We start from the raw sequence: 25,385 nt of genomic DNA, 5'->3' as shown, positions 1-25,385 counted from the left end.
AAAACAACAGAAACCCGCCCAGACTGACTGTGTGGTTTGATGTGTTTTGCAAACATGGGCACTCTAAGTTCACACAGCTGTAAAACTTGAGAATATCCTCCTGTGGCCTCCCATGCTCACAGATACTTACCTTGGATCTCTTTGAGGGGTTGGGACCACGACCAAAGGAAGTTGGGCATGTCACTGAATGGGATTTATTGAAATCAGGGCAGGCATTTGTGGAGTTTTATTTTTCCACTGCCTGCAAATGAAGCACAAGATTCATAAACTCTTGCTGCTGAAGCTAGAAAGGATTTCCCCAGTCAGATCCAATACTTCTGTTTTGTTTTGTTTTGTTTTGTTTTAATAAAAAAACAAAAGCTTTTCAAAACTAATATTTGAAACAAAATCAGGAAGGGAAAATAAAACTGATTAAATATTTGATTTTTCAAAGGCAGCTGTGTAGAATACAAAATAAATATTTGATACATTTTAAAAATTAAAACTTTACAATCAAAATAATTTCTGCTTTTCTGAATTTTATTTATGTTATTTTAATGTAAATTTTAAGGACAGAAGTCCTCATGCTGCGATTCATCCAAGTACTCATGCACTTGTTAATGTTTAAAAGTTTAAAATGTTTAAAGTCTGGTTGAAGTTAATGATATGAGCTAAAAAGTTTTGCTGACTTGGGAACCGAGTGTTGAGTTGTCATGAAGGGAAAACATTAATTTTATTTCTTCTTAAACATGATCATGTCATGTGAGTTATTCTCACAAGTACATTGTCTTTTGTATTCATTTGGATTCAAAGATGACTGTTATATGGTAACAATATGAAATTTAAGGAACAGAGCTGCTAGGATTTTTATCAAGAAATAAGTTTCTTCCCTCTTGAATAGAGTCAAAAGGAAATCAAATACCTTTGGGAAGAAAACCACATAGGACAGAAGGGGATAACATTAAACATTATTTTGGAGATATGAGTGCTATCCATAGCAGATATTTTTTCTAAAATTTAAAGAAGCAAATTACTTTAAAAGGGACATTAGTTTCACTCAGTGAGCAAGTTGAAGCTCCTGTTCAATAATAACTCAATTTCTCTACAGAAAATTATTCTAAATGAATTTTTTGTCTGTGTTTTAACAGATACTATCACAGGGAACAGTCCTCCTGAGAATTGGCTTTATCATTCTGTCCCTGGTGTCTTTTGGCCTGCTTATGGAGAACAAGTAAGATACAAAATATGTGGTGTTTTTTATTCTTTCATTATGGATTATTTGTAACTATATGTAAATCTCAGAAATTATATCAATAAAGAAGCATAATTACCTAGACCCACAGGTGGCTGTCTGTTGACTAGAAAATAACACATGACTAGCCAGCACCTAAATCCAGAATTGCTCCCATAGCAAGTAGTGACTACATCTGTATTGTCCCTTGCAGAAAAGTTTTGGCATGTGTTTGTCGCATCTTCTTCTGTGCTTGCATTTATTTATCCACTCCTCTGGGTTTGGGACAATGGCACGTGAGTGGGACCTGCCATCTGTCTGAGGCTGCTCAAGGGCAGATTGTGCAAGCCCATAGGTGCCAGATACAGTGATGGTATATGAAGAGCACACAGTGTAGCTCAGAGTAGGCTCAAAATCATTGTGAAAAATGGTGTAGACTTGAGACTAAACTTAATCAGTATGGCTTCAAATGAAACTGGATCTTGAATACAGCAGGCCAGTGAGAGACATTATGAAGTAGTCCATATGGGCACTGTGACCCTAAAGAAGAATAAGTAGCATCCATAACTTCATACAAAGTTATTTGCCCTGACAGAGAAGAAATGTGGAATAGAAGTTTCTTTGAGACTGAGGTGCCAGTACTGCTTTGCACCTGCTGTTCATTATGTTTTCAGAAAGGAATAACTTTTGCTTCTACAGATTGAACAATTTTAATTCAGGATAGGTAAAAATCTGCCAATGCGCTGGACATGTGAATAACCTAGGGAGTTAATAAAGAGGAATTAGGAAAAATTTATGGAAGTAGACCACCGAAAATATTCTGAACTACTTTTGTAGCAGTTTTCAGAATTTTGTTATGGTAATTTTTGAGATCAAAGGACAGTAACTAAATATACAGCTCCATTTGTGTTAGTTCAAATATATTTTTCAAGTATGGGTATTCTCACCACCAGCAAATTCATGATTGTAAGTCCATGTAAGGTATATACCATAAAAATGTAACTATAAATTTAAGAAACATGACTTGATGTAATTTCAGGATGTCACAAACTAATTCTAATTTCTCTTTATCACTGAATTTAGCAAAGAAGAAAAGATTGGATGTTAATCTGAATTGAATCCTTTTTCTAGGTCCAAAGCAGGAATTTTGGAAATCATCCGCTGTTTGATCTTCGTAGGTGTTTACAAACTTGGCTACTTTAGGAGTCAGTTTTCCTTCTTGAGCGATGCATATGAGGTAAGACATTTCTATGTCTATGCTGATTATTCTAGATTTTTTTTATCTTTCTACAAAAGAAACATTAAACATTTACAGTTTGCTTTCTTATTTTTCATTATGCTATTTAAATAGAGTATTATTTTTTTTCTTGTCTCATTATTTTTCACTTTTTATGACTATTTTGTAAGGAAATTATTAAGGCTTGGTACTGAGATGCCAGTTTTCCTTGAAAAAAAGGTCATGAAAGAGTGGATTTCCCACTTCTTGAAAAAATAATTTATTTGTGGCCACATACTTTGAAGTGAGTAATAGTAATGCATTGCTGAATTTGAATTGTGTTATTCTCCTTTTATGGGAGAAATTTGAAAATTCTTGGAGACTAGAAGACTTAAATATAAAATATTTTGCTCTGTATTAATCCTGTGCCTGAGAAACAGACTTCTAACCTTTGACAAGGAGTGGATGCAGGACTGAATAGACATATGGTCTGATTATGTGTGGTTTACTTTGTGTTCTTAGCATTTACTTTTATCCTGTTCATGCCTTTTGCTTTTCATTATTTTCCTTTTCTGTGCAGTTGGTATTTCATATGTCTTTTAATATTATCACAATAAAATAACAATAGTCACTGTTAGTATTCCTATGTGAACAACATTACCAAACTACCTACTGTCAGTTACCAGAAAATAACGGTTTTTCATAACCAACAAGTTTATGAATGGGTGGCTGGATTAGTAGAACCTGATCAGAAAGTTACTCTTTGGCTTAAAATCAGAAAAAAATGAAATAAAACAGTAGGAACTGAGACTCAAACAAGTTCAAAATGGTTCCTTTGACTTCAAACATATGCAAAATTTATAGCATCTTTCCCAGTGGGAAGTTTCTGGTAGTGGTCTTGCTTCTCCTGCTTTTCTAAGGGAAAAGGAATTAGAAAAATGAAAAAGAAAATCTACTGCTCTACTGCTACTGTGGCTCTGGGAGGTTTTTCCGCTTTTTGGGGGTTTTTTTTGGGTTTTTTTTTTTTTGGTCAGTTGGGTTCTTGTTTTGTGTGTGTGTGTGTTGTGTTTTTCTTCTGTTTTGGTTTTGTTTTATTCTGCCTGGGTTGGAAAACAATAGCTATTAGACAATGCTTAAAGCTAGATAAATGCCATTAATGGAGAGCTGTTTAATTTCCGCCCTTACTTGTTTGTTACTTTGTCAAAGCTTTGGTGTATAAGTCAAATGAATCTTGAATTCATCTGATAAGAGTCTGCAAGAATTCAGAAGGTGTTTTTAGAGGTTTACTTAAACACAATTTGGAAAATGTAAAATTTCCTGAGTAGCCTAATACAGTAGAAAGGCTTGAAGTAACAAATCCTAAAATTTTGGAGCTGTCTATCTTGCCCTTGAGACATAGCTTTCAGACTTGAATTATTTGGGTTTTCTAACTCAACTCTGGGAGAATTATGTTATAATATATATCCTTAATACTTGTCCTGCTGAGTTCTTTATTCATATATAAAAGTGTCTTTTTCTAAGAAATGAGTAGAAGAAAAAGATTAGGTTATTATTCGTATTGCTTATTGGGAATTCTATAGCTTCCTTCTCTTTCATGAGGAAGAAGATAAAATGAAGTGGTTCTTGTTCTGTTCTTTACATGTTTCTGTCATTAAAATACTTTATTGTCATCTTGAGTTCTTCTCTATCATACTTTCCTGTACTTTCTTCCTTTTGTTTATTCTTTTATCCTTCATATTACGGTTCTTTGTTGTTCTTTTTTTAGTCCTTTGCTTGATACTGACTATATAGTTCATTTTTAACAAGAGAAAGGACTACCTTGCTCACAATTTTTCTTTGAAAGTACTGACAAAGCAGGTGTCTTTCAAATAATGTGCTCTTGGGCAGACCAGAATAGATAATGTTTCTGAGTGATGTCAGTATTTCCACACTTGACATTTTATCACAAATCAACTATTTCATTATATGTTAATAGCTTTTGTGACCACAGAGTAATAGAATAGTTTGGGTATGAAGTGTAAAGATTGTCTAGTCCAATCCCTTGCAATTAGCAGAGACATCTTCAACTACATCATGTTGCTCTGAGCCCTGATCAACCTGATCTTGAAAATTTCCATGGATGAGGCTACTATCACCTCACTGCACAATTTCTTCTGGTGTTTCATCATCTTCACAATAAAAAATGGTTTCCTTTTTGTACTCGGAATATTTGTAATGAACTTCAAAGTATTCCCCATTTTAAAACAAATGACCCACTTTTAAAAGAAATGATCCACTTTTATTCCCAATGCATTATACGCATGGTAGGCATGTTCTTATGGGTCTAATGGAATTTATGGAAAAAAACCTCCGAGAGATTGCTGGAGATTTGTCAATTCATGTTGATAAGTCTTCAAACATTAATGTTTTACGTCACTGTTGACATGATCATTTTGAAACAGCAATACCAGAAAGCATAAGAAATACATAAACAGAAGTTTCCCCAGAAGTTAGGTCTAAAATTTATCCTAAAAAAATGTTTCTGTTCATCATTCCAAGTTGTTTATCCTTCATAATATAATAACATAAGTAATCTGCTTGATTTTAAACTTCTTTTGCTCTATTTCACTTTCACATTCTCTTACAAATTTTAAGAGATGTAAATTAAAGCAAAGAGATGCAAGTTAAATTTATTTAATCATTTTGGTGTCCTCATTTAAATATGCTCTCTTTAACATACACCTAGATTTAGTTTTGATCTTTTTAATCTACTATTTCTAGTAATCATAACCTATAATATGCTCAAAAATGTTCTCTTTACATCTTCATCCTCATGTGTTACCAAATTAACATTTTTTTAGTAATCTAGTGCTCAACAGTGAAAGCACAACATCATGTAAAAGAGTTTGTGTTGACTTTTTCTATAAATTAGGCCTTCAAGGGCATAATTACTTAAGGATGAAGAAGTGTTTCAAGAATTTTAACAATTCTTTTTCAGAATTCTTAAGTTAATGATGCACATTGCAGCAGATAAGTGCAAGACTGATTTTACTAACAGCATGTTCAATCATTAGTGAAAAAGTATGCTACTATTTTTGATATGTGTGGGGGATTTTCTGCTACTATGTTTCTGTTTCATATGTTCCTATTTCTGAAGACTGCCTTAGAACCAGTAGATAGGATTTCTGAAGAGCATATCTTTGCAATACTATTTGAAGGGTATTCTAACTACCAAAAATACGTTCGCTAAACTGAAAATTATTATGTTTGGCTCATAAGAAGACAATTATCATAATTACTGCATTGGAAGAATGCCTTCTGAGGGGAAACTAAGTGGGAAATAAAGAAGAACGGAGAGAAAGCTAGGGGGTCAATAAGAGAAAGGAGAAGAACAGAGGAAACAAGGAGCAAGCCTTTCCCACTTTGCCATTAGATTAGCTCAGGTGGGCGTGAAAAAAGCAGCTGAAGATGGCAATTTGAGCAGAAGGAGTAGTCCTGCCCTCTGGCTCCATTCTCTTGCCCTTCTTCCTGCCCTACTAACTGGCTTTGCTAGCTGGGCTGACTTTGCTAGACAGAGACTTTTTTCAGGTAAGTTATGCAATATGCTGCAGAGTGAGAAAGTTTCTTAGTGCTAAAGCTCAGAGAAGGAGGAAGCTAAATCATGTTATAGGTGTGTAAGGAAGAAAGAAAGACTTCTGCTTTTGCTAAAGCTGCAATCTTTGTATGTTGTTTTCTGTGTCTGCAGTCAAGTAAAAACAGTGTTGGCTTCATGGATACTTTGAAGCTGTGTGTTACTGGATTTGGTTCCTTATGAAAATTATGTCATTTTTCTGATCATTTAAATACATTGTCCTCTCCCTGCTATTGTATTTGAATTCATTCTATGATATACTCATGGGGATCTCTCCCAGTGTCCTTTTCTTCTCCAAGAAAATAGTTTGAAGCTATTATCACTACAAAAGTGACCACAGGAGGTGGGACAGTGTACATTCCTCAGCATGCATTTTCTATTCCTTTTCCTGTATGTATGACATATGTATGATTAGATGAATGTGGAGGGGGGAGGGAGTGAATTTTTGTTGTTGTTGTTGTTTGTTTGAGGTTTTATGTTTTATTTATTTATTTAAGAATAAAGTGGTGATATATGAGGAAATTTTTATATCTGAAGAGAATTATTTCTTGGGTGGAAGTCAATGAAAACCTCAGTGTCAGGGAATATATTTGACTAGTTTGAAGAGCTGATGTGGCTGTTTTGAGAATCTGTGCTGCCACATCCTATGCTAGTTAGCTTTCTTTAGGCTGATTACTTCATGCCTGCATAATGTGATGATTGTGTGTATTACTAAAGCCAAATCATTTTCTGTTAGACTGGGCCTGGAGCCTCCTAAGCACCTGGAGGTAGTAGAAAACATTGCTTGTGTGCTCAGTTATGTGACAGGCATGATATGTAAAAATAAATCTGTGATGATGGTCCACCTCTTTAAAATGTTTCCATCCAACTGCTCTGGTTTGGCATCAGCCAGCATATTCCATGAGCTGAATATGGTCAAGCACTGGCTGTTATTTGACAGTAGTACTAATGAGGAGCAAGTAGAAATGAGAACCATTGATGTGCTGTTGGAACTCTTGTTTTAAATATTTTCACCAACTCTCATAGTAGCTGCAACTCAGACTCTTAAACTAAGAGGCTAGGAGTGAGGAAGATGAAGGAGGAAATAGATGTCTGTCTTGATGTGTTTATCTTTTACCTTAGTTGTAGCTAAGGCATTGTATCTGAGAGTAAATATTTTCATCCTGACTTCTGCGTTGCAACTTAATGAACTGCCTGGCTATGCCACGTTAGCTGGCATGTATTAATTTACAGGTAGGAAGGACAAAAAGTCTAGAGCAACTTTCATGGTGGAAAAGAGAGAAAAAGGAAGGTTTTATACATGTGTGATGTTTTGAATTAATGATTTGTTTTCTTTTCTGTTTTATGTGGGCATGTGGTACGTTAGAAATATAACCAGCTTTGGAAGATATACAGAATCTTGAGCTGCAGGGTGTAATTCATTCCTTAACTAATGAAGGTAGAAATGAGCTTTTATTGTGGTCAGATTGTTTATTTACTCCTCCAGAGTATCTAAACTTGGTAGATGCAGCTGTTCCAAAAACTTTTGGAGGCAGTATTCTGTACCAAGTGGACTGCTTCTCTGACCTTTGATGCAATTCTGCTACTTCTTATGGCATAGGATCTAATTGGTCTGGCTAAAATATAAAATATCTCTTTATTAAAGAACTGATTTACACTATATGCTGTGTTCCACAGAAGTCCCTCTTAATGTGATATATTATCGCACTACTTATTTCTCCTTTCATCATACAAAGAGTTGCTGTTACCTCACTTGTTTCTTAGTATAATTTACCAGTGTTGGAATACTGACTTATGAGTACAGACATAAAACAAACATTTACTCATAAGAACTTATTTCCACATCAATGATAGTTTTCTGCTCTGTAGCATTTTTTCTTGGTCCCTCGTTAAGATCATCTGTGCCACATTTCAAAGAGACGTGTATCCCATATTTGGTTTCCATTAAGGTGAAAGCCCCATGCCCTGTGCTATGATTTATGACCTCACCATTTATGCAGTTTCTGTACCCTAACTAGATTGGCTGGTGTATTTCAAATATATTTTAGAAGTGAAACAGGGGATGGAAGGAAACTCCGCTGCCTATGATAAAAAGCCTTGTCAACACACATGGAATTAAACACACGTTGTAATCAGGTTTTTTTCTGTTAACTTCATTCAGGAAAGTTTGCTGTGCCATGCAGTGTATTCCAGGGACTGGACTTTTAATATTCTTGACAACTGCCCTAAGGGCAACAATGTCCCTTAGAAAAAGTCACAGTAAAATCTGGCAGTAGATTAAGTTAGTTTCCACTTAGGTGTGACAGCAGAGACATTGCTGATTTTAGGCTTAGCCAGTTTGAGAGTCAGCTTCACCACCATCAACTAAGGACTATGATGTATAGTTCCAGATGCTCTGGCCAATTGACCGTAAAATTGCTCTGCGTTTCTGGCAGAGCAGTTGAGCTGGAGCTTTTAAAATCTCCACTCCCTGAGCTCAACACCCTTCCCCCTCTGCTTAAAAGCTGCTCATTATTCTTCTTCTGCCCGCTGATCTTAGCAAAAGAAAAACTTCTGGAATCAATTAGAAGTGTCTGCACTTGATGAGATTTGCACGTGAGTTCGGAATTGCGAGGCTTTGATAGTGTCAGCCAACAGCTGCAGTTTCAGGTGGTAAAATCAGGGAAGGAATTTTCCAGGGTTTATTTACAATCATAAAATAAAACAAAAATCAAGACAAGTTGGAAACCATCTAATGTGTTGTTAAAATGAAGCCTGAATTGGGTTATATATTTATTTTGTCTGAAAAAAAAGTAAACTTGAAGTTTATTATCAGGATCTTTTCAATTACCTTGGAATTATTAGGCTGTATAGAGCAGCTGTTGTAAAATGCTAGCTATGGTCTGCTTGCTGTAGTTTTACCTATGAAAGAAGCATCTGCTATTACTTTTGTCACTTTAATTGTTTGACAAGACAAGGAGGTAGCCATACTTAATAGAAATCAGAAGCATGATGAAGCTTATATTCAAAGATAAAGCAAAGGTAGTACTCTGAACATAGAAAATACCTGTTCACATATACTGACTGAAATTTTGTGTTTTCTTCTGTCAACACTTCCACTCATAGATATAAAGTTAATTTTCTAACCCTTTTTATCCCAAAGCAGTTAGTGATTGGCATGTAGCTGTATGCAGCATTTGCATTTTAAAGGTAACAGCCATGCCAATGAGATTATTAATGTTCAGTTGTGTATCTGAAGGTGTCTGCAGAAATGAATCTCTACTATTTCACACATCTTGTTACTGATCTGATTCGGTTTGTATGTCAAAGTGCAATTTTTCTATAAGCCAGCAAACCCTGTCAAACTGCATTCTTTTCTACATAATATGAGCACATGGATAATGATAGAGATCACCATACTAGCGAATCGCTTGACTGATATTAGTCCCTACTGACAACTGACATACTCCATGTGGGTAGAAGTTTGTGTAGCTATAGTTGCTGTACTAGAGTTTTTTGGTGGTGTTTTGTTTGTTTGTTTGTGTTTTTTTTTTTTGTTAATGCACAAATGCATAAATTTGTTTCATACCCATTTTTTCCACAGACGTGGAAGACTCATGTATCCTACTCTTGACAGAGCCATTGCTTATTAATCTCTTTACACTCTAATAATTTCACATTCAAAGTTGATTTAAAGATGTAATGTAAAGTAGATTGCAATGTCTAAGAGTGAGAGGCAGGGTAAGGTGGGCAATTTGTGTGTCCTCAATGAAAAACACTGTCTTACTTGCAGAGATTTCCACACAGGTTGTGTGGGGTGAAGCAGGATGCAGTCTGAGGAATGCAGAAGTTAGATCCCAGCCGTGAAGAACGCCCCTGAGTGGGGAGCCTTCCAGCATCACTGTGCAGTATGTGTGTGCTCTCTGGGCTGTCTTTAGCCCATTGAGATCACCCACATGTATGTGCTTGTCAGCACAGCCTGATATGTAAAATTGGTAGACTGCTTTCCAAAACTAGATAGCTTACCTCCAAAGCTATTTTGACAGGTATGTGGGAATTATCTTAAAGACAAAAGAATTGCATCTGTGTTCCCAAGACCACAAATACAAATGACTTAGTTTGAATTTTATCTTCAAAGATGATAGGCAGAGGGATTGAATTAAACTTCTAAGAGATGAAGGCTGTAATGAAGCAAGCTGTTTCTGATGCAGAAAAGATCTGGCTTTGGCACATATGAGGTGACCACCAAGAACCAACATAGTATTTAAAATATTTTGTATATTTCTATATCATACAACTTAAATAGAGAAATATTAAAAATACATGCAGTCCAGGGTTATTCAATATTTCCATCTTTCAAGGGAAATGGTATAAGACTCTTCTTCCCATAAATGTCCCTTCCCACTTCTGTAACAGTGAGCAGAGCATGGCACCTATGAAAACATTCCTGCAACAGAATGTCTGTGTAGGACACACAGATTTGGACTGTAATGTAGGCCATTGGAAATCAAAATCAATACATTTGTGTAGGAAAGCAGAAATTGATTCAATATGTTCTAGAATGTGTTTTATTACTTTTAAAAAATCATAGATACTATCTTTTGCTCAGTCTGTTTTGTTTTTTTTTCAGAAGCTTCTTGTGAACAGCAAAGAAAGAAAAGCACAGTATAAGTTGAGCCTCTGTTTTCCTACTAGCTGCACCTGAAATAACTGCAGAGACTGAAAACTAGTTCATGACATCCAGGCAATTGCATGCTAAATTCTAACCAGCCAGGGCCTTTTGTCTAAAGTGGGCAATAGATCAGTAAGATAAAATCAAGCCATTATCTGTGCTGTGATTTATTTCCTTTATATCATTCCCCTGTACAAGTTCTGTTTTCTATGATGTTTAGAGTCAGGGAATAAGGGAATATAGAGAAAGCAACAAAGCTATATTTGATTTTATATTTGGGTATTACACAGCCCAAAGAAAATGTTTTAAAATTTCCTTCCCCTGCCAATGCCAAATAAAAATGGCCTGATGAAAGAAGATTATCAAATGCTGTGTTTAACAACTGATTACAAAATGCAGAACACAGAAAACACTTTGTATGTTTAAAAGTTGAAAATAGGTGTTATGAGAAAAAAGTAAATCTAAAGCTGTAGTTATCACTTGAAACCAAGGCAAAATAATGCAACAATCCCCTGTAGAGTCTGGGAGTGATCACATCTGTCCTGACAGAATTTGTTTGGTTTATCTTCATGTGGAAAGCATGAAATGTTTGAATAGGTTGTTTATTTTGCTGATTGGAAGCTAATACAGTTGAAGATGCCTGGTTTCAGTTTGAACATTCCAGATTTTGCTTTATGGAGAAGGGGATGCTGTATTTTCTCCTTGGCTATTACTTGAATTCATTTCACATCTGCATATCACTATAACTCTCTAGATCTATTAATTTCTTCTCTTTTTGTCCTCCTGTAGTTTGCCTACAAAGAATGATCAGATACTAGGAAACAGCTAAAAGTGGTAGTGAAGCAGGACACTTGAGAGGCAGAGTCTGGCCATTAACTGCTTTGTTTTATGCCTACTTCATAGCTCTTTCCACTTCCTTTTGATACCAACCTAGTTAGTTTCTAACACTTTAGGGAAGATAGGTGTCATTGCGCATCCATGAAAGGGCCTGTCCCACTTCTGGTTGCTGTGTAAGCAGTGAATAGAGTTGCCTTCATCATGGCTGAATTGCTGGTCAATTTCTTTTCCAGGCTTAGAAGTGAAACCTGTTAGTGAGACAGCTGCCTTATTTAGAAAAATCAGGGGGGGTTTTAATGTATATGTATTTTTTAACCTTCTTTGTAATTTTCAGCTGAGAACATTCTAGCAAGGGATCCTGCTCAGGAGCGTAATTCCAGTATCTTTTTGGGCTGTCTTTGCTTCTAATGAAAGTGTTGCCCTAAAGTGAATCCATTCCAAATTAATCTTGCCATACTATGTGCATGGCTAGTAATTAGCTTCTGGGGTTATTTGAGGCTTATTAAACTGCATCCTCAGACCATAAAACATGTAAAAAGCAGGAATTCATCTGTCAGACTTGTGAATTGGAGCTAAAAATGTGGTACAAAGATACCAACAACTGAGAAGAGCTTCTTGCTCGAAGCAACTTGGTAGAATTTGCCTTGCCTTCTGGATAGCAGTCTAAAACATACAGTTCAATAAAAAAAACATGGCATATGCTTTGATATGTTTTAACAAGCACTGAAAAAAAACTTGAGACTTTTTAAAATAAAAGGATACAGAACTCCTTACTCTTTCTCTTCTCTTTTATTACTTTTGCCTTTTTTTCCTGTGTCTGAAAAATATAAAGATAGTAAAGGCAAATATAGAGGATTAGGGAAACCTTTTTCGAGTTCACTAACCAAATCAAAATAAAATAAAACCTATAAAATACTTTGAGGTCCACAAAAGTTGGAAATGACTTTTTTTTTTTTTTTTCAAAATGTTAAGACAAGCACAAATGGGTGGTAGATTTGAGGTGGGTACTTAGAATGTTTCATCCTGCCTGGGTTGATAAACTTTTATTTCACTTGGTTTTTATTTTTGTTTTTTTCACCCTGCTGTTATAAAATAACAACAGTCAAATAGCAGAACAAATTATTGCCTGAAACAAAAACATCTCACTCAAACTTCTTGGTTTAAAGTAAAGTAAAAAATCTTCAACTTGCTATGAGTTCGTTAATCTTGAAATAACACATTTCAAGAAAAAAAAAATCTTTGTTTTAGTTGTCCCGTCTCTACTTCCAAGAGCAGAGAGAGATAAGTGAGTGTTTTGTCTAGGTGACTATCTGAGCATCTCGCTGTTAAAAGTAATAAGCTTTTTATTAACAGAGGGAAACTGGATATTGGAAAAAGCAAACCCTGTCTAGTTTTAACACAGTCCTGAGTATTGGGAGAACATTAGCGCCTTGAATCCAGGTCAGCTTTTTCACACTCCGCTTTTTTTTGTTACATTACTCAAGGGTAGCTCTCTTAAAACAGATAAAGAATTCTAGAGTACTCTGATTAAGAATAGTGATAAAACCAATATTGTTATATAGCCTTAATTTTTATATAAATTGGTGCAATTGTAATTTGATGTCTTCAGTTCTCTTACTGGACACCTTCTAAATAATCACTACTTTCTTCCAAGTTCTTAGAAAAAGCCTCAGTCCACTAAATGAATCAAATCTGTTCATTCCAGAGAACTCCTGATTGGTGGAGAGTTAAGAAGGAGGAATCCAGCTCTTTAGTGGATCCAGGTTTATTTTCCTGGCTTTGCAAGTTCTCTGGCTTTCACAACTTATTAGCATCAAATAAAAATCAAAAGCATCAGATTGCAAAAGTAACAAAATAACTGTGAAAGCAGTGTGCAGGCAAAACTGGTCCATTTTTCCTAGACAGTCCAAATAAAATCTGCCTAACTGCTTTGAATCCTCTACTGCTTTATTTTGATCTTTTTGGACACTAAATTGCATGATTTGGAATGTAAATCATCTTTAGAAAACTGTTGTTGAAAGGGAACCATGTTGTTAGCTTAATTGCTAAGAAACAAGCTAGGGTTGATACTCTTCAAAATTCTGCTGAATGTTGACCTGTTTGAAGGATAACTCAGTAAAACAGGGGTTGTGCCATTCGTCCAAAGTGTAGTCCTTTGGGAGAAGGAACGTGAAAAATTTTGCCTATCAAGTATATTATCTAATATTATTAAATGGACAGATTAAAATTGTAATGGAAAGGAATGCCATGAGGGACGGCAGGCACAGACCCTTCCCAGGCAATGCAGGGCACCTGGTCCAAAGGGTATCTGTAATGGTCTGGAAGAGAGGGTAAAGATGGAAAGCAGGGAGGATCTGAACATTCTCCCAAACTCTGTTATTTAATTCATTAAGGATCTGAATGATTAAAAGTTGCTTATGTGAACCCACCACTACAATACTGTAAAAATCGTATTTTGCAAGGAGAGTGGGAATTGAGAGAAGAGCCTTGGGTTTGTATGGCATTATCTGCAGTTATTATCTTGTTTTACATCTTTCCAGTCCAGATGCCCTGATTTCTAAAGTCTTTAGACAAGTCCTTGCAGGCAGATTATCTCTTTGTAGTTTGGTGACAAGGTCATGGAATCATGGTTGCACACACAGAGGCACATACTAACCTTATCTTCTCAGTGGTCATGAGTTGCTGAGTCAGTGATTTAAGCCTAAATGTGGTGTTAGATTTTTCTGTCCTGAATTATGGAGGAGACGTTGCTATTGTTAATATTCATTAGCATAAGTTTTCTTCCTTGAAATTTGGATGAAGATGTCAAAATTGCAAGTTCAGCTAATGTTGTATTAATGCCAGGCAGGAATGCTGTATGACTGTATGACTCCAGCATCATTTCCCTATTACAGCTAATGCAGTCCATCTCACTGAAACCAAAAAGCTATTGCCAGTACACCTCTTAAATTATTCTCAAGCTGCCAGCTGTGCCATTTGCCTTTGATCCTTTCTTTCATGGTACTTGTCATACTGAAAGGTAAAACTAAAATATATTCTGTACCAAGAGCCACCTTTCCATACTTCTGGAGGATATTTGTCCTCACGAGATTGCTGCAGATTTTACATACTATTAACAATCTTCTCTACGTGCTATTGCTGCCATCAAGTGCAATTATATAATTATACATGTGTAACTATTAATATACAGTGATTTTTAAGTAATGCAAGGTCTCTGGAGCTCCAGCATTTTCTTACTGCTTAATTTAAAAATAACACTTAGCATTACATGAAACACATGAAACACCTCATTGTTTTATTTTAATGGGAGCTAAAAATTGAAAAATTCTGGTTGAATATGCACTTTGAAGTATGTTGCTGCCCAAAAAAAAATAGATTGTCTTGTTAATAGATGAAATTTGGTGGTTTAGTGACTTGCTTTCATGGTTTTATTTACTCTCCCTGATAAAGTAATTGAAAAAAACTGTTGGGCTGTCAGTGTAAACAAATGTTACCAGTGGGGAAAGCAATTATATTTATTTTACATGTGTAATTACACGCAAAGAGAAATACCTCCAAGATGTTCTTCTAACCAGTGTGGTTTAAAAAATGCTTTCCAAATATGATTTTTTTTTGTTATTTCTAATTCATGATATTTAGAGAAGAAAATACTTTTCAAGTGCTTTAGGAATATCATTTAAAATATTTGTGTGGTTTTGATCTTTGCTGTATTAAGGAGGTCCTGAAGCATCATGCTGTCCATTGACTCTACAGTAGTAAATCAGGATTTTAATGTACTAATGAGAGACTGGTCTGCAAGTAGCAAAGCACTTCATCAGTACATTCTCTGCTTGCAATGTGCTACTCAAGAATAAATATTTCCTTTTTAAACTCTGAAGTCAAACAGGCATTCTAATAATTGTAGAAGTTCCTGTCAAGTCCCACAACAAGGCAACAGTCCTCTTTCCAGGTATGTACAATATAAACATGAGCTGAAAGGCAGCAGATGAAAATAGACAAATTTTAGATCAGTAGGCAACTATTATGGACCAATCAGAAAGCATTTGTCTAAAAATTGAGCATGTTTGTAATGAAAGATACCAGAAGTGGCTCAGGGAAGAGAGACGTGCTGAAAAGATCCTTCAAATGTTGAAAACTATCTTACTTTTTAAAAGGGAGCTAATGTACATAGAAAGTAATCACTTATCCAAAGGGACAGTCTAAGACCCATTTATTTCAGTAGCATTGTGGGTGTAAAGGTTTTGGCAGACAGGATTTCTGTGTTGGAGATATGAGAAGACAAGGGCCTGGATGAGAATTCTAGATCCATGAATGAATAAGGCTAATTATGTCTGATATGTTAGAAAAGAATCTGTGGATGTGGATATGGGGAGTCTCAAGACAGGTGGGATTTGAAGGTGACATGTAGACAGTGATGATATCTAGAATCATGGGAAAAGGAGAGATTTATTTGAAAATAGAGGAGATAAATAAATTAATGTATATTTAACTTAAGCTAACATTTAACCACACAACAATATTGGGACAGATGGAATTTCTATGTTGGGGTGAGGGGGATGAGGCTTGAAGAAAAGAGTGGGATCTGCGTAGAGATTATAGAATTTGTGCTGGGACTAGTAATAGCTAGAGAAGCACAGAACAAGGAAAAAGCTTGCCCAAGAGTGGTGTATCTGAGCTATACAATATATCATAAAAACTTGGTGTTACTGAGCCCTTCATAGTGGTTTAAAATAAACTTTATAACAGATCTAGAAATAGATCTTTTTGAATAGAAGAAAAAATTATAAAAAATAAAAAAACTGTTCAGATACACAGCGGAACAATAGATTCATCCCTTTATTCATGGCGGTGAAACTCTTGTTTGTTTTTTTGAATACATGAAAGTTAAACTTTCTGGAAACTGGCACCAAACATGTTCCCTGGTATGCGGCAGTAGAGTGCTCTGTCGTCACAGACCTCTACTGCCAGAGAGGATTCATCTGTGACGTAGTGATTGTTCAGCCACCAATGTCTTCTGCAAGAGCAGAAATTGATTATAGTGTTGAGAAATCAGTAAAAAATGTTTATGCCATATCAATAGCTGAAGAATTAAAGATGAGAGTGCTAAATAGGGTTTAAATATTTGGCATTAACTATCCTGTCTGGTGCATGCAAACCCATATAGAATTTTCCCTTTAATCTGAGTAAAACAGTATTAGCTCTCTTCATATGGAAAACGGCCCTCTGAAATAAACCTTAGTATTTAAAAACATTTCTAGAAAGAAGGAAGTAATTAATTCCACAGAAAATCTGAAGTAATACATGAACAACAATAAAGAAAGATTTCAGGAGAGAACTTCAAATAACTCAAGTGCTAGTGAGACATAAGGACACTGGAAGGCTCTAGGATGGAAAGAGGTGAAGAAAAATAAAATGATGAAGATGTGTAAAAGTATGTAATACAACGAAAAGAAGGAAAAGAGAAAGCAACATGGTTTATCCGGTAAATAAAAAATAATAAAAAATATTATTATTATAATAAATGGTATTGCTATTACTTGTTTCTAGGAATCAAAAGTTCTAATAGTTAAAAAATGGTAAAGTGAAATTTAAAATCAAATCCACACAAATGCTTGAGAGATCTCATAACAGCAAGTTTGTGCCATTTTGAAAATGTTAATAGCATCCTGAAGTGAGATAATCTGAGTTGTTGGGCTTTTTCTAAAAGAGAGAGAATGACAATGTATAGTCAAGTATTTCTGGTGGAAGTGGTACACACTTATTAAAAATATTTTTATTTTTTAACAACTATAACGCTCTGCATGATGTGGGACTATTCTGGATGATTTACCACACATGAGAGAATGGTTCTAAAGTTTCACTATTATTTTTTTTCAGTGCGATTGGTACTATTTTTTTTTTGCTTTAATTTTTTTATTTAATATATGCATGCATTTTCAGGAGTAGAAGACATTATACTTTGGCATACATTTAAATAGATTATAGAAGCCAGAAGAAATTAGCTTCTTGAAAAGCAGTGCAGTGGGGAAAGTCGTAGATAAATATAACATCTACTGTCAAGATTTGCATTTGATATTGCTATTTAAAATAGCTATAGTACATAATTTGTGAGTGAAAACATAACTTGGAAATGTTTACATCTGACTGATCTATTTTAAGTAAAAGACATACATTGTTTAGGTGCTAGTGAGAAGTGTGAATATTGTGATTGGCTACTGCACAGAAACTTTCAGACAAGTAGTGTGTGGAGAGCAAATGAATTGCTACTGTGTGTAAGTTTTAAACTGTAGATGCAAAAGCTAAAATAATATTTAACTATACGTGGTATAATGAATCTTTATTGGCAACTGGCATTCACAGACTATGTGAAAGCCGGTATTGGCCAGACACAAGTTATTTGGCAGAGATTTTACCTAGTATATATTTGCAGAGCCTGTCTGCGTAAGGATGCTGGCAGGTTTATCCTGATTTCTATTCCAGGTGACAAATTTCTATCCAAGCATATGAGTGATCAAATATTTTCCACTGGAATCTGGGCACTGTAAAATTTCTGAAGCTGAGTAGAAAAATTGAAGGATTTGCTTAAACTGTAATAGTCTATGCATACCAAGGTGACAGCAAAATATTTCCACTTGGACAACGTCAGGGTGATCAGTGTAGAATTGAACTAAACATTTTTTCTGAAATACTGATTGTATTTTGTCGCCACTTCTCAGTGGCGTCTTCTCCTAACCTAGAAGCTGTGATCAGCTTCTTGTACTCTTGTACTCTTCAATTAATTTCTGCATGAAAATTAAGCATTGGAAAGTACTAGTGCACCAACTGTCTACCAAAGTGAAGAATTCTGTTCAAACCAGATGAAAGCTATAATATAATCCCATTAGCTTTTTTTTTTCCTGATGCAAAGCCAATTAAAAAATAGAATAGTTTCCATTAGTTAGTTTATTTGTCTTTCCTGGAGCAATTACAATTGCTAAACTTTCCTAAACTATGTAAATGTGGAGTCTCCCCTTGTGACAGGTTGTTTAAATTTATAACTAAAGCTAGCATTTCCATCTCCAATAAAAAACAAACAGACATTTAATTATGGTGCGTGACATTTCTGACTAAAATAGAGCCAACAGATCCTGTCAGACAGTCTCATTGTTCGTGGATTTTTAGCAAATTGGGGATCTGTGAATTTATAGCCAGATTTTTCTCTACTATTGTTTAAAATAGCACACATGGAAAACACGCCATGGGCGTGTTGTAATTCAGCTTTAATGATGTAACACTTGGTTTCAGTCAGTCGTTGGAGGATTGCAGTAACACTGGTTTAGTGGTTCAGACGTTGCATGTTCCGTAGCAATTATAGTCCAGCTTTCAATAATGGCTGTTGGCGGGGTATCCACAAGTGAAGTCATAGCAATTTTGAGACAGAGCTAATAAAAATACACCTGCCTTGTAGTGGAAAACGAGCCTTTAATATCTTTGCTTTGAAGTTGAATGAAGCCCACAGCATTAACTAGAAGATACTAGTATTATGATGCAGTAATCCACTCCCCCAGGGGAAGTCAGGGGATTGAAATATGAAAGGCTACTATTTTCCAGTCACATATTTTTTAGTCACCATAACATCATGAAGGAAAAATGGAAATAACAAGGTGATAATAAAAACTGGAAGGGTTGTTAGCTCTAAAATTAGGAATTTGCAAAGCATTCCCAAACCATAATTCAGGGATGCTTATCAGTTGTTAAGTGATCCAGTTCTTAGTTTTAATGCAATTCCTTACTTAAATATGTCCAAATCTACTTTTTGTTGAAACAATATATGGAATATTAAAACAGCATTTATGGAAAAGAGGGGGTTTTTTTTTTCAAACAAATTCACAGCTTTGTATTCTGGATCTGTTTAGTTTTTGACAAGATTTTACTCAGCCACTGACTGTTTACAGCCATTAAAAATCCAGTTTGTTTTCTTGACCAAAAGATACAAGGTGGATTCCTTTTGTCTTTTTGTTATGTTTTCTTTTATTTTCTATCCTTATATACTTCATATGTTTTGAATTCTTCTTAATTTTAGGAAGCATTAGCAGTTACCTCTTAGTGGCATATACAGTCAAGCTATGTGTCATTCTAGGGCAGTCCATAATGCAGTAGATATGTGCTGTTATAAACTTCTGTTTGGAAGAAGTGAAACAAAGTATATTTTCAGTAAATTATGGGAAAAAATGCGACCTCCTTAACTGCTTCTAAATTGAGAATTGGAACTCGGAGGATCCATTCCTGCCTATTGCTAAATTAGTGACTGCTTAAGCAAATGACAGAACCTTTCTTTGTGTTGGTTTAACTGAATGGAGAATGAATCTAAGAATGCCCACATTCTAATGCATCTATTAATTATGAATTCTCTGGTAGCAAAGAGGCTCTAGAATTCCCCTGTAAAAGAACCTTAAACCACTGGAAGTTACACTGTCAAAGGAAACCAGTTCCTTGAGTCCTTGGTTTGTTGTTTTTTTCTGCACAAAACTCTACTGCCTATTATGACACACTCGTCATGCAGATGGCTGTACTGGTCATACTGTGGTGAGCATGCCTAAAGAAGGTTCAAGTCAGACATGTATAATTAGACTTAGGCTCACAGTTGTTCAGTGTGGTATATTATAAAGCTATTCTGCAGTCACTGTTGTTGAAATTAAAATCCGAACTGCAAAAAAAAAATTTGTATGAGTATATAAACAAATGGTCCTCCCATTGAAGTAAGAGTGGCTAAGAAATGAAAATTATTGTTGAAAATTATTGTAACAAGATTAGTCAGGAGATCAGCAGAGTTACTTCCATATTAATCTCTAGATGTAATTTATTTAAAAATGTCTAGGGCATTTTGTCAGGAATCTTTCTGCAACCTGGAGCAGCTCAGGAACTCACAGGATACAAATGCTACAATTGGACCTCCAGTCTCAGCTGTGCTAGAGGTTCCTCTTAAAATAACTAGAATTTATATGCCTTCAGAGCTGGATGTTGCCTCTCATCCTCATCCACACACTCACCAATATAGTAGGGTCCTCTAAGTGGAGAACAGAAAGATAAAGGGCGCTTAACCCCATGCTGGTCTGATCAAACACCATTCCCTGCTAACACAGGAAGAAACATTCATCAAAGGGATATCACTGGAGAATGATCCTACAAAAACATGCACACATGCTTAACTTCACATTAATGGGACTATTTAGGTGCATGAAGTTGAGCATGTGTTTTAAATCTTTGCTGGATTGTAGTCTGTATTTCCCTTTCCACTAACCTGAGCCTTTATGCAGGGTAGTTACATTACTGGTCTGAAATGCCAAAAATTCTCTCTGCCTATGAAGAAGATTTTATATGTCTGAATTCAGTTTTAGATCATCGCTAGTTGACTTAGGATTTTAATCTTGCTGTGTCTGTGGTTTCTGCTTTTATTCTGGGTTAATAGTACATTATTATACATTTTGAATAACTTGTGTAGACTTGCTACTTCTTTGTAGCAAGTATCTATATGTGTATATATATATAAAATGGCATTTCAAATAAAAACCCCAAATAATTATTCTTTTTCATTAAAAGTACTACTACTAATAATACAGGCTTCTAACTTTTCTACTAGTTTATACTTTTAAATAAGGGCTTTAATTTCACTCAACACTGATATAAAAATATCTAAAGGAAATTATCTGTTTTAATGATTTCTGTTTTACCATTTTGGGAGTGAGCGAACCTGTGCTGTGATTGGAAGATTAATTGTTCAGTTAAGTAAAAAGGATGTAAAAAAATGCTGAAACAGAGCAAAATATTTAGGCTCTGGAACACAGTGAACTTTTAAGCAAATACAATGTTGAATCCTGGAGCTAAATTTAAGTATACTCTGCAGTCAGTGCTAGTCACAAAAGTTTTGTTTTGCTGGGTAAACCACATATATCAGGCAGCTGAGCTGTTGCACTCCCTACAAACTTCATGCTACTGCCACTACATATTTTGCTGCTGTTCTTTTCTTTGTAAAATTTAAGTGTGTAATTTGCATTACTACTCTGAAAGTAAATTGCTATTGAGTCTTGACACCTGCCAGCACTGGTATTCATTTCAAGCTGTAAAACACTACTTTGAAATAAATATTGGGAAACTCATTAAATGTTGTCAGCTGTGTCTTCTGTGTTAACATAAATAAGTATTTCTGGATTCTGCTTTCTACTAAAAAGGGGAGTAAAACTCTTTGTGAATGTTTTTCTGTACTTCAGAATTATTTTTAGAGTTAAGTCCCCTGATTTTTATCAATTCTGCACACACAGCTTTTTCCATGTGTTGCTTTGAGAAGCATGTTCAATTTCTGGTTTTATACTTAGAAAATTCAATATCCAATTAAGGGATTAAGTGGGCCAAGTCAGACAAGAACTTTGAAAGTGAAATTCCCCTTGCCTCCATTATTTCCAAGCTGAGATAAAAACTAAATTTACATGAAGTTAAAAGCTGCACAGTGCTTAAACAATGTAGAAGCTAGGTTCTGACCCTGACTAGTTCTGGATAACTCCCACTTGTTTCAGATGGAAGGAGTATAATATCCAGGGAAATAATTTTTTATATTAGGAATTTCATTAACATGTATGGTCATTTCTCATTTATTCTTAAGTATTAGGAAACCTACCTGCCTCATAAAGCATGTTTATCAGTTCCATGTTTATGTATACTGTGTATAACCAACTTTAGTGGATCTGGACTGAGATGTGTAGTAATAAAATAACCCCTACAAAAAGAATGGTACGACAAATGGTTGTAATCACACATATTAAGCAGATATTTTCAGCTGGAAAGTGTATACAGTTTAGTATTATTTTTTTTTGCTGTGTTGATTGGCTTACTTTTCAGAAGATGAAAGGGAGAACATGAGAGGGAAAAAAAATTCTCTTGTCATTAGCTTGGTGAGCACTTCATACCTGTGGTCCTGACAAACCCAAGTCCCCAATCCAGATAAAAAAATATTCCAGTTTTTTTTCTTTTTCCTCAAAGGGAAGAAAATGCTACATAATAATGCCTGACAGGTAACTTGTGATCACCCGTCATTTTTCTTGAACTTTCACCAACTCCAATCCCAGCGAGTTCAAACTTTTTGTCTTAATCTTCAGATCTTCCATGGAAATTCCCACTCTCATCCGTACTCCTGACTGCATGGAGTTGTCTCCCATTGTTTCCATTTCATTGGGAAGGTCAATCTTGAGCCTATGCCTGTTGGTTTAATTGTCTATCTTGTAGCTCCTCTCATTTGTTGAGCTGATTTCTTATTTCCTAATGTCTCCCTCAAATCCTCTCTCAGGATCTGCTTATTTGAGGACTTCTGAAAGACAGGAGCCAGTCTGTTAGTGTTAGCCAAAAAAATCACTTTAGATGACTGCTGGCACATGGTACAAGCATCCTTCACAATTGTCTCTCTTATCTGTGAGCACTTCTTTGTCATTTTGGGTCATAAGATCATAAGATAAAAGGCAGATTAAGACTTCCTTGTAACCCTTCACCTACGGAAACTGTGATCCTGATTTCAGCTGCAGAAGTTGACTTTGTTGAAATAGTAAAATTACAAGGCTACCCTAAATGAATTGCTGAATTGCAGGTTAATAGGCACTGCTAGTACTGTTAGTAGGTGATTTTCAGCCAAAGATACATTATTAATGTGACCTCTCTGAGGGCCCTGTCCTGGGCCATGCAGCAGATGTGTTGTGGTGGCTGACAGGAAGAAACCCTGAAAGCAATTGCAGAGTATAGTTTGTCTTGGAAATCATCAGGGAATCCTTCGAATAGTATTAGAGAGCATTGTTATAATGAAACCTGTGAATCTCTGTACAAGGCTAGAAATGGAAACTAGAAGCTCAGAGAGAAGCATGTGGCTGAATTTATGTTGGGAGGACAGAAAAGAGTTGTAGATAGCAGCTCAGGGGCACAGACCTTTCATGCTCAGAATCATGGCCTCAAGCAAAGGTGTTAAATCAGTGTTTCCAGACTAAAAGGTTTTATATCACCACTGAGACAAATTCAAGCTTCCTCATGGAGCCATCTGATGGAAGATTTGAGCAGGGAGTTGGATTATTATCATATAAATTAGACCAGATTTTCTGAAGAGGAAATAATGCAGCCATATACGCTTACTGAGTTGGGTTTTTTAAAGTGAAATGTCATGATGAAGTATGTGGACATTCTGCAAGTTCCTTTGAGGTATAATTTATAGCTGCTGACACTGAGGAAGGCGGCTTGTATATTGAAAACTGTGTAATTGATAGCCAATCACTAAGCATTAACCAGGTAGCCAAATAAGAATTTTGCTACTTTTGGTAAAGAAATGTTCTTGCAATTTTATGTGTACAGCTAACTTCTAGCACAGAATGATAGCCATCTTGAATCATTGCATTATTTTGGATCTGCCTAATAAAACTACTGCCATTTGTGTGTCCAAATCGGTTTAATCTAGGCATAAGTCCATGGGGGAAAAAAACACCCTCTACTTTTGCATTTTCAGTCATAAATCAAATGGATTTTCAGTTGTTTACTTTAATGTTTTACATGTAAAGTGACATGAAACTCGGTGTTGTACTTTTCTTGTGTATTTTGCTGATTATACCTGGCAGTTTGACAGAAAGCTGTCAAAGTAAATGACCGGAATTAATTACCTTTCAGTAGAGTAAAAATTAGACAAGGATGTGGAACTCATAGGAGCTCCACAGAATAATATGCTACTCTATATTTGTCCACGTTATGGTTCATTAGGTGTATAAGTAAATCTTTTCAATGTGCTTTGGCAGTATGGAAGTAAATTGTCGTTTTAAATTAAAATCTCATTAGCGAGATAGTATATACACCTCGATATCGGAAATGCACTTATTCTTGTATTGATGCCACATTATTGAATTAACTGTCAGTGTTCTCCAGTCACCTGCAGTAGATAACAATCAAAATAGATGTGAAATGATTCAATTCATTTTGAATCTGAACTTTCTTGTACCTCTTCCCACTGCTGTGTACCCAAGGGAAAATAATTCCTTTATTAAGACTGAAGCCTAAAATTCCACTGCCTCAGCTCTTGGGAGAATTGCAGCAAATTAGGAACCCTGCCTACAAGAGAGGCTGAAAAAGGGAAAAATAGCCAGTTTACAGGCCTTGGGGGATTAATAAGTCTTCCCATATTCCTTGGAATCCCATTGAACTAAAGTTAGAGTGAGGCCATGGAGACAAAGGTCTGGTGTCTTTTTCTCTCCTGATCAAAGTGGAAAATATATTTTTCCCTACTCATTTTATCTCTCAATCCCTATGCCACCATTTGTTTTATAGATTGGAAATTCAAACCTTTGGGCTAGTAAACTATTTTTCCAAATAGATATTAATTATAAAGGTTTTTATGTTGTTACAGTTAGGATGTCCGACATATTGAAAGTAAAAATTTCTGTGTTAATGTGTGAGAATTTGTAAAATATTTCTGTAATCTCAAGGCATACTGTTTGTGTCCATGTGGGAAAAATCAAAACATATTGTCAATCTGAAAAAGGTAGAATAAGAGAATTAAAGAATTTGCATGCTCTCACCTGAGAATTGCCATGATAGTACTCCTGCAGTGTGCAGATTTGAAAATAATTCATCCACTGAATGCAACATAAGGGTTGGCCAAACTTTTTTAAATCTAGCTGTAAGGAGAGAAAAGAGGGGAAGGTTGGTGAAGAGTGTATATTCAGGGACAAAAAAAAAAAAAAAAAAAAAAAAAAAACCACACATACTTTTGGATAAAAGGAGTTTCTTTCAAAAATATTTTTAAGGCTAGCCACAATTAGGAGACAAATATGAAAGGGTGGGGAGCTATGGAACAGGCCAGCAAAGG

General features: G+C 35.4%; 1 protein-coding gene across 1 annotated transcript in view; it reads left to right on the top strand.

Annotated features, from left to right (window-relative positions):
• Positions 1-25,385, top strand: part of AGMO (alkylglycerol monooxygenase) — a 192,260-nt gene that overhangs the window by 113,037 nt on the left and 53,838 nt on the right. Inside the window, exons 11-12 of the mRNA XM_062495363.1 lie at positions 1,128-1,210; positions 2,342-2,447. Coding sequence (XP_062351347.1) covers positions 1,128-1,210; positions 2,342-2,447 — 189 coding nt within the window. The remainder of the gene's footprint in view (positions 1-1,127; positions 1,211-2,341; positions 2,448-25,385) is intronic.

Source organism: Cinclus cinclus, chromosome 1 (genome assembly GCF_963662255.1).
Source record: "Cinclus cinclus chromosome 1, bCinCin1.1, whole genome shotgun sequence".
Taxonomy (NCBI): Eukaryota; Metazoa; Chordata; class Aves; order Passeriformes; family Cinclidae; genus Cinclus; species Cinclus cinclus.
Note: the sequence above shows the minus strand (reverse complement) of the source record. Positions and strands in the feature narration are given on the sequence as shown.